The sequence below is a fragment of the Ipomoea nil genome, unplaced genomic scaffold, assembly GCF_001879475.1.
Source record: "Ipomoea nil cultivar Tokyo-kokei standard unplaced genomic scaffold, Asagao_1.1 scaffold2845, whole genome shotgun sequence".
In the NCBI taxonomy this organism is placed as follows: domain Eukaryota; kingdom Viridiplantae; phylum Streptophyta; class Magnoliopsida; order Solanales; family Convolvulaceae; genus Ipomoea; species Ipomoea nil.
In genome coordinates this window covers 7,931,816-7,942,832 of record NW_017619273.1, presented here as the reverse complement: position 1 = coordinate 7,942,832, position 11,017 = coordinate 7,931,816, and the positions used below count along the sequence as shown (strand labels likewise).

At 33.5% G+C, this 11,017-nt stretch overlaps 1 protein-coding gene and 1 pseudogene across 1 annotated transcript; both read right to left on the bottom strand.

Annotated features, from left to right (window-relative positions):
* Positions 1-778: 778 nt before the first annotated feature.
* LOC109159686 lies at positions 779-1,447 on the bottom strand (annotated as a pseudogene).
* LOC109159685 (NAC domain-containing protein 60-like) lies at positions 1,433-4,653 on the bottom strand. Its single transcript, XM_019307770.1, has 4 exons — positions 4,187-4,653; positions 3,016-3,272; positions 2,613-2,888; positions 1,433-1,918 (listed from the first exon to the last, which is right to left on the bottom strand). Exons 1-4 carry the CDS (start codon positions 4,476-4,478, stop codon positions 1,466-1,468), a joined length of 1,278 nt encoding a protein of 425 aa, XP_019163315.1. The 5' UTR covers positions 4,479-4,653; the 3' UTR covers positions 1,433-1,465.
* Positions 4,654-11,017: the final 6,364 nt, after the last annotated feature.

Sequence of the window (11,017 nt, the reverse complement as noted above, 5' to 3'; positions counted from 1 at the left end):
GGCTGGCGATCCGAATGACCGCAAATCTACTAGTGGCTTTGCTGTGTTCTTGGGCAGTAATCTTATATCTTGAGTTTGTCGGAAGCAACGGACTGTGGCACGTTCTTCGACTGAAGCAGAATACAATGGACTCGCTGATGTATTTGCAAAAGTTACATGGCTCGTTTCTCTGTTACATGAAATCGGCATCCCGCCTGCGTCTCCTCCTCGACTATGGTGTGATAATTTGGGAGCTACTTATTTATGTGTCAATCCAGTGTTTCATGTCCGCACGAAGCACATTGAGATTGACTATCATTTTGAAAATAGCCAAAAAGGAGTTAGAAGTGCATTTTATTTTAACCAAGGATCAAGTAGCGGATATCATCACAAAGTCTCCATCATCTCTTCATTGTAACTCTCTCTCCGTGACAAGCTCAATGTTTTGGCTAGCCAACATTGTGCTTGAGGGGAGTATTAGGACTATTATCCATATTAGACTAGGACTATATTATTCGTGTTAGACTAGGATTCTATCTAGCATCTCTATATATTCGATCCCTGTACTCTCAGACATTATTATTGAATACAACACAATTATATTCTCATCTTCACAACCATAACTATGAATGCATAACAAACCAATTAACTCCATGCATGTAATTGTAGAGAAATCTAGCTTCTAGCATTATAAAAGCTAGGCACGTACTAACGTCTTGGGAGAGACTTTTTGATGAGCTTAAAAATAAGTACAATATAAGCATAGCTCAAAAATAAATACAATATAATTAAACATAGCTTAAAAATATGATGAGCATGTATAGTAAAATAAACAAAATAGAATAATGTCCGTAAGCCAGATAACCTTTAAAGTTTAAAATGCATATGGAATGTAATTTATTGGTTGAAAAGATTTAAGGCTAAATTAGAAATGGAGAAGCCAGCATCCACAACAAGATTGTGGCCACTCACATACTTGGACTCATCACTTGCTAGATAAAGAACATCCTCTGCCATCAAATCAACACCTTTAAGGTTTGAATACACATCAAGTTTATCACCTCTGCCAAACCTAAAAAGCTCCTTGTCATCTGTGTAGGAACTACATAAGGGGAAACACAGTTGACTCGGATACCCCCCAAGTCAAGGGCAGTGTTCTTAGTCAGGCCAACAATTGCATGTTTTGAGCACGTATAACTGTATAAGCATGTACATAACCACCTATTACACCAGCAAGACTAGCCATGTTTATTATGCTCCCCCTTTGCACGGGTTTCATAACACGAGCAGCGTGCTTCATTCCCGGAAATGCACCAAGGGTGTTAACATGAAAGACATTAACAAAATCAGTTACATCGCAATCAAGAATGTCCAATACCTTGTCTCCCACGATGCCACCATTGTTGACCATTATATCAAGCCTTCCATGTGTAGAGACTGCTTTGTTCACCACATTCCAGTCTGGTACTAATTAAAGTCCTGTTCTTTAAAGGAGAAAGCCTCTAAACCATTTTACTGGGTAGGATCCTTCTAATGAAGAGAGAAACAGAAATAGTAATACAAGGCTAACTAGAACAATGTAAATAGACAAGCTTTTCAGCCTTAGGCTAATAAAACGTCTTGAAAATTGCTTCTTATCTGATCGGGATATCTTCTGGGGATGGATATTCGCATTCTTGATTTCATATGCTTCATTCCATGATGTCTCAAAGAACGCTACTCTGTCTCTTCTTAGTCTTAGTCTCCGATTTGCTGTGCCTTGAAACGGAAGCACATGGGGCATCAACCCTTGAGATGGTTGCTTTGGCTTTATATCTAGTCCAGGCTTCTTGTTGCTTACTGACAAGACATCTAGAGAGGCGTTTAATGAAGTATCGTCTAGTTTAATAATGTCATCTCTCATTATATCTGCAAACCAGTCCTCTGCATTGCCATCATCCTGAAATTAAACATTCAGGCAAAGCCCACTATTCTGTTCAACAAATTCCAAAACTACTAAGAAACGAGGATACTGGACTCTCAAGGAAAATTTATCAAAGAAACAATCAGAAAAGGAACAATAACAAAAACACTATGGGGTGTTTGGCAAATGGCTGATAGCTGATTGAGTTAGCTGGTATGACAAGCTGATAGTATTAACTGGGTGTAAAAAAGTGTTTAATAAATTAATTGTTTTTTCTTAGCTGATTGTATGTAAAATGGCCTACAAGGGCATGAACATATTGTGCTGATTTATTAACTCGTAAATTACTTTTACAATTTTTACTTATTTAATTATTTATTATTATTGTTGTTATTGTTATTATTATTATTATTATGGATTACAAGGATGAATGAAATAAAAAAGAAAGAAAAACATTATTATTGTTGTTACTAAAACAAAAAGAAAAAGGGGCAAGGCAGATGAACAAGAGATGACAAGGGTAAAATGGTCATTTCATAGTTAAGGTCAATCAGCTAACCAAAAACTCTACTCTTCTTAGCTTTTTAGATTTTGGCTTATTGCCCCAATAAGCTAATGCAATAATCCATTTTACCAAACACTTAACCTATTAACCAGTCAAACCTGCCAAAACTGGCTTATCAGCTATGTTACCAAACAAGGCCTATGTGAACAGTGGGAAAAGAAGAACCTTGTGGTGACTTGAAGAACCACACTGAGAGATCTCATTAACCAAATCACAATCGAATCCGGGGTCAATTTGCTCAACTGAATGAGAATTTAAACTACTGCTACACTCCTTTGAGCAGCTATCTCCAGCATTTAGTCCTCCCAAACCGCCAGTGTATTCTAGTTCAGAAAAGGCGTTGTTGCTAGTATTCACAATGGACTTATTCCTCGAATTTCCCAGGGTGTCATTCAAATGAAATTCATTATTCTTCCGAAGCCGACAGACAACCATGGAATCCTGTGTACAACAAATGAAACGGATATGTTCAACAGACTTAACGAGCATTAACAAATGAAATGAAATTTGTTACCCAAGCTTATACTAGTTTAGCTTCCATCAGAATTGAGAAATGTGTGTGTACTACCTGATATTCTTTTTCACCAATGCAATACTCATGCATTATCCATTGTGTCCTCTGTCCTTTAGGCGCACGACCAACGTGGAACACTAGGGTCCTTTTAGTCCCAATCACCTTTGAACCAGACTTTACATTCCTTTCCTTTCCTGTGGCCTTCCAGTACCCAGATTCAGTTGCCCTCCTACTCTGTGATCCATTCGGGTACTTCCTTCCACAAGGCGAAAAGAAAAACCACTCATTATCTGATTGCACCACTGACTTGCCTGCATTCTCAGGAACATATATAACAAATCAGTGAATGAACCCAGCTGCTAGTTACCCATAACCTTTGGTCTGGCTCTGATACCAAATTGAAACATGTACTCCATCTCAACTAAAAGCCTAAGCTGATAGTTGGATTGCACATTTATGTTTATGTTATATTATATGCTCAACAGTTTGTTGATTGAACATACAAATTTCAAAGTGGTTATCTGCAACTTCATATGAAATAGCACTACTAGCATCCATACAACTTAGATTGTTGATTGAACAAACAACAAATTCAAAGTACAGCACTACTAGCATCCATACAACTTAGATTGTTGATTGAATAACGAACATCCAAATCCAATGTAGATATTTATTTTTTCGAGTTAATACCATCAGGGTCCCCTCCAAATATATGGTTTTGCCATGTTTAATCCTAAACTTTCAAATTACCACCTATGGTCTTTCGACTTTCAAATTGTTACCATTCGTAGTCCAAGTTAACCACCTATAGTCCTTCAACTTTTAAAATTTAACTAGTGTCCTCCTAAAAGGACCATGTGTGTGGTAAAAATTTGATTAATTGAAGAACCTTGTGTGGTTAACTTGAATTACGGATGGTAAAAATTTGAAAGTCGAACAAACATAGATAGTAATTTGAAAGTTTAAAACTAATCATGACAAAATCACTATAATCTAAGGACCCTAGATGGTATTAACTCTTATTTTTTCATGTGAAAACTGAACAGAAACCAGGATGCACATTTTACTAATAATCAGGAAAACAGAACCACTGGAACTATGGAAGCAAAATAGATTTATTTCATTATTCTTATTCCAATTAGAGTTCTATTTCATCATTTCATTATCCATGAACATATTCCATAACTGCAATACGAAACTGAAATTAGGAAAGGGAAAAGACAACCTGGCAAGTCCCAAGGCTCATGCCGCCAAATCTCGACCTCAGGGATGACTTCCACGCGCTCATCCAACGCTTCCACTTTCTTCTTGAGGTAATACGATATCAACTCCTCGTCCGTCGGCGAAAACCGGAACCCCGGAAACATCGACGACGCCGTCGCTAAAGATATTTCTATTTTGCCGTTAGTTTCGTCGCTATTGTTATTGTTATTATTATTATTTCTTCCTGATATTCTCTCCATGCTATTATCTTCTTCGTTTTGTCTTGACAAAGATATATCTCCTCCATCCGCCATGTTTCCCTTCCCTTCACCCTAGTCAGAACCAGTGTCCGGCAGCCTTCTCTCTCTCTTTTTCTTCTGCTTTTCTGCTTTTCTTCTCTCTCTATATATATAGATATATAGATACATTGGTTGTTGAAGAAAAAGCAGGGTTGAGTTTTCTTTTTTGGTGCTGATGTATTCTCTTTACTTTCGGCTGCTTTGGGAAGAGGAGGAGATGAGAATCGACAGCGGTGCCGATGAAGCCGCACGGAGGACGCTTTTGTGGGCCACGTGAGAGTGACGTGGGATGAGAGACTACGTGCCTGGTAGTGGAGTTGCATGCAAGTGGGGCCCTCTATTTTTAAAAAGAGTTCCATTACTTCGTGACATGACAAATAAAGATTGGCTATTTTCATCATCTGAATCCTAAGGGATATGCCTACATTAAAAACTTGTAAAGAAAGAGTAAAAATTGAGAGTAAGAAATGAGAGTGTATCTAGTATTTTCTTTTTAAAAGTATATATATATATATATATATATATATATATATATATATATATATATATATATTGAATCCGGTGCATCTCCTCTTGCCAGGTGAGCTCGTGAGCCTAGATCCTGATCTTTTATTTTTTCATTTCAACGCGTGAGATTGCTTTGCATTTTTAAGGCTGTGAGCTGATTTATTTACTAGGCAGGGGCGTTCTGCCGTTCTAGTCTTTTGGCATTATATTTATTATATTACCTTATTTATTTCTTGCTTTTTATTGGAAGGTACAAAGTCTTTTTTATTCTCAATTCTTTTTTTCCGATCGCAGATTTGTGAAATATCTTTCACTCCTCCGTCTCCACAGAGTTCAATCTTCCGACTCGATGGTGAAATATCTTTCACTCCTCCGTCTCAATTCTTTTTTTCCGGGGGCGTGATAATCTCAATGGCTAGCTCTTTCTTCATGCATTCAAAGCGACAAAAGAGAAATTCTTCCGGATGTCAACAAGGTATTCCGATTTCATGTTTTCTTTTTGTTTTCTATTGGGTTTCATTGTGTATTTGTTTTCGTGATTTTTCCGGCATGGTGGGAGCTATGGGTAGTGGCGGTGATTTTTTTTTTTTTTGAAAGGAAGGTGATTTTTTTTTGTTCGTTTATGTTTTTTTTTTTCTTTTTCTTTTGGGGGGTTTAGGGTCCCGCACTGTTGGGTGTATTTTTTTTTTTTTTTTTGGATGTTAGACTTGGTAATTTGTACCAATTTGGGGGGTTTTGGTCTAGCAGTGCTAGGTGACCATTGTTGGATGGTTGGGGTTCCGGCCGGTGAGAGTATGTTCTCGATGGTGCTTGTTGTAGGATGGTGGGTGACTGTTGTAGGATGGTAATGAGTAGGTTCCCTTGGTTGCTTTGCTTCATCTATCAAGTTTTAGGAAAAATGAGGGAAAAAGTTTGTTCTTATTCATTTATACTTGTTTGATACCCTTATTCCAATTTATCTTCAGGGGTTTTGTTTTCAGTTTTTGGACTTGATGCAAGTAGATCTGGAGTTTCATAACTTTAGTCGAAATATTTGTGATTGGTTGCTGAAGAATTGTAGGAAGATTTTAGCTTTATGAAGTGAGTTTCTTGAAAAACAAGAGTCATGCTGTGTTTAAGATATATGATCTCCGTTATTTTGCTATATATGGTCTGTGCTTCGGATGGATTTGAGTGGGATTTTCACCCTCTGCTGGCAATGGATTTGAGTAGGATTTTCACATCCACACCCAATCCCCACCCACCACCCTTGAAAAAACCTTACTTGTGCGTATTGGGTGAGAGTGGGTGCCTGCAGATTGGTTTTTAATTGTCATCCCTCCATCATAATTATACTCCACTTTGATGTGGAAAATTGAAATTATTTGTGATGCTAAATGTTTTTGCAAACCCCTATTAATGTTTGCTCTTGCAATCTTCTCATTGGCAATGGAATATTGTTAACTTATTTTGATGCATGTTGGTCTTTGCTAATGTCTATAATCATATTTATTTCTTTTGTAGCCTTTGCCTAGCTTATATTCCCACGATCACAAATTATACTCAACTATGGACGTGGGTTCCTAATGTTGTTGTTGCTCACGAAAAGGAAGGGATTGAAGCTGTTCATCTGGCATCTAGAATTTTAAAGAGCCTTATTTGCTGCTAATCTACATTAAATGTGTTATTCCCTATATCCTATATAATTGATATTGCTATTTTTATTCCATGAGCCTTAGATGATTGTATCTTGATTTGTTTCATTTTGTTTTCATTTCCTAAAGTTTTTATTAGTAAATGGCTATGCCAGGTCAATGATCAATTTATGTTTTGTTGGGACTACATTTTCTCTTTTTCGTTTTGTATTTTGGGTGTGTGCAAACCACATTGTAGTTTGTGTGCATCACATTTCTGGTATGTGGGAATCTGCTGCGCGATATACACTGTCACATTTTGCTATGTGCATGATAATAATGACGTCTGTGCAATAATAGAATTTCAGCATAACGCATGCGCCTTATACCTCGAATGCACACTGTCACCAGCATTACGCACACACTGCCACCCGTGTGCGCACAGGCCATAGATTGTGAAATAAAACCTAATTAGCAAATATCTACGTGTTCATTCCTACGCATCCACCTACTTCATTAAGCACACACCAGTTTAATGTGCATGCCTTTATTATCGTTTTATTTTAAAATGCAATCTTACAGCGGTGTGTGCATTTTTATAGTATGGTGTGTGCGTTAGTTCTTGTTGGTTTTTTTTTTTTTAATGTATATAAACCATGATATTTTTTTTAATGTTATTGCATGTAGAATATAAAAGCGCATGACCTTTGCATTTCTTCATATGCTTTTGTTTTTTGTATTTGGTGTGTGCATTGGAGTGTTATGACGTGTACAATAGACCACATGATGCAAAGTTTCATTGCCAAAAATTTGCACACGCCATACCATAAAAATGCACACACCAGTGTAAAAACAAAACTAAAAAAACGACATGATGCTAAGTTCATTTTCCAAAAATTTGCAAACGCCAAATCATACAAATGCACACACCACTAAAAAAAAACTATTAATTTTTACAATATATTCCTTGTAAAACAAGTCAACCACAAGAAATCACGCACAAGAAAAGACCTGTGCATATAGTGGTTGCATATTATAAGGATTGTGGTTGTGATTTTTTTTTTTCACAATCTTTCACAGGCGAAATACACTCATTGTTATCTATGCATCCTCCCGTCAACATATCGGTTTCACAAACAGACCTGTATGCAACCACCTGAACACGCACACGCTACACACATAACAGATATTCTAGTTCGTCCACCAACCCCCTCCCCCCTCCCACCATCCCAGCGGAAAAAAACCCCAATATTCAGCGTATGCACAGACGATGGCACGTAAATGCACTTACCCGTTCGTTTTCTCATCAAGCCTTGTTCACGCCAAGTTCACCTCATCAACCTTTGTAGTAATTCAAAGTATTAATTTTCATCCATAAACTCCTTAATTTAATGCTACAGATTCCAATAATATTATGTCCATAAATAAATTAGAATTACAATTACTAATATATCCTTTACATTAGAAAATGTCATTAATTACTACCCTAATCTCTTATAATCTCAACCATTGATGGAAATTGAATCAATGGATATTAGGAGGCCTAATGGTCTCATCTATTAGAGGGGGTGCACCGAATTCGAAGCCTATATATATATATATATATATATATATACTAATTTTTTATGCGCTTTATGTGAATGGGATAATGCCCAATAATTATTTTTAAATAAATATTTCAAAGTATATTAATACAATATTATATAGGCGATGTCCATGCATAGGTAATAAATGTTGAATTTGTTTATTTAAATCGGTAATTTAAAGTATATAAATGCAAGATAACATATGAGAGAGTGATTATAATTGTCACTAAAATAAATGTTTACAACTTTGTAATAACGCTAGTCTAAATACTTAAGCTCTGTTTGGCAAAGCTTATTTAGACTCTGTTTGGCAACGCTAAGCTAGGAGCTTATAGCTTATTTTAAGCTACTAATAAGTTATAAACTCTGTTTGGTAATGTTTCCAAAATAAGCTTCTAGCTTAAAATAAGAGCTTATTTTGGAACGTTACTTTAGATAGCGTTTCAAAATAAGCTACTAGCTTCCTAATTTTTTTCCCATCTTTACCCTTATTATTTTAAAGTAATAACATATTTTAACCTTATGAATTAAAACCCTTTCTCTTCCCCTATCCCAACTTTCACGTCAATCCCTTCATCTTTAGCTTATTATTATTATTATTATTATTATTATTATTATTATTATTATTAATGTTATTTTTAAATTAGCAATATGGCTTCAACCAATGACAATATTGCTACTTCCTTATGGGATGCTAGATCATGATCATGCTAATAGTTTTATTTTAAAAAATGTTTACTTTTTTTTGGAAGACGAACTGTTAAATTTTAATATGTAAACAAACTAATTTAAATTTTATGAAGATGTCCTTTTCAGTCTTTTTACATTTATCAGCTTATCAAAAAGCTAATTTTACCAAACACTTTCAATCATAACAGCTAGCTTAACAACTCTTCAATTTTCAGCTCCGAACTTATAGCTTTTCAGCTTTCAGCTATCAGCTCCTAGCTTATAGCTTTTCAGCTAGGTTTGCCAAACAGAGCCTTAGGAGCTTATAGCTTATTTTAAGCTACTAATAAGCTATAAGCTCTGTTTGGTAATGTTCCGAAATTAAACTCCTAACTTCCTAACTTTTTTTCCATCTTTATCCTTATTATTTTAAAGAAATGACATAATTTACCCTTCCCAATTAAAACTCTTTTCTCTTCTCCTTTATCCGCAACTTTCACCGTAATTATTATTATTATTACTAGTAATTCACCCGCGCGATGCACGGAAAAAAATTATGTTATTATAAATATATATAAAAAATAGAAAAACTAAAATATTTTAAATTATTCAATATAATAATATTTTTGAGCTTCCATTGGTCTATAATAATATTTTTGAGCTTTCATTGGTCAAGTATTTATTATTTTTATAGAATAAAAAATTACAATTAAAATTATAATTATAATTATAATTATAATTTTGTATGGTTAATATAATCTCTAATTATGTGCATATTCAAATAAACTTATAGAGATAATTTACATAATTACATTGATCTATATTATAATTTTCACAATACAAATAATAACTAAGATAATTACATTTGGAAAGCAAATTTCAAATTTTGTATGTGTAAATTTAAACTCTAATGGAACACATTTTTTATATGATTATATAATATATAGCTATTTTATTTTTCAAAAGTATATTTTTTTATATGATTATATAATATATAGCTATTTTATTTTTTAAATGTTGTGTTTTTTTTTAATAATAAAGGATGTTGTGGCATTAATTGTAACATTAATTATTTCCCAAATCATATAACTTTATTATATAATAAAGGATTATTATTATTATTATTATTATTATGAGATTTGCAATAATATTGCTACTTCATTATGAGATGCTAGATCATAATTATGCTAATAATTTTATTTCAAAATGTTAATTTTTTTTAAAGACAAAATGTTAAATTTTAATATGTAAACAAACTAATTTAAATTTTAGGAAGATGTCCTTTTTAGTCTTTTTACATTTATTAGCTTATCAAAAAAGCTAATTTTACCAAACACTTTCAATCATAACAGCTAGCTTAATAGCTCTTCAGTTTTCAGCTCCTAACTTATAGCTTTTCAGCTTTCAGCTCCTAGCTTATAGCTTTTCAGCTAGGTTTGCCAAACAGAGCCTTAGTTTAAAAGTGATAATTTAAATAAATACTACTTTTGATTTAAATTTCTCTAATTCTTCTTAATTCTCTTTTAGCATTATCATTATCACCATCTTCAGTACATGTACTCTTTTTTTGTTTTTGTTGTTTTTTTTTATTGGTAGTGTGTCATGTGCAATTGGGTTATTAGTGGTAGTATAGAGAGATATATCATGCAATGAGATTATAGTATATGAAGCTTTAGATTTGCCTTGGGCTGTGTATATGACTGTGATCTTGGTTGTACTATGAACTCTTTATCTTACAAACACCTGTTGATATTTGGTAGTGTAGTTTTCCATACATGTTTCATGTGTTGTGAGATGTGTATCGTAGGTTATCATGTGAAAGCATTGAACAAAATATTAATATTTATTATATTTGTATAAAATACTTGGTGTATATATATATATATATATATATATATATATATATATATATATATATATAACATATTTTGTATTATAAATTTGATATTTAATTACAAGATAATGTAAAGAGAAGACAATGGACAATGTAGTGAATATAATAAATTAATAAATTTGAAGGTAATGAATCTTTGAATTATAGAAAATAAAGATAATATAACTAATGAAATTATATCTCTTTTTAAATTTTTTATAATCAATAATTTTTTTTTTTAAATAAAGGCATTATAGACATTTAATTCTAAATTAATTAAATGCATATGTATTATTTTTTGTTGTA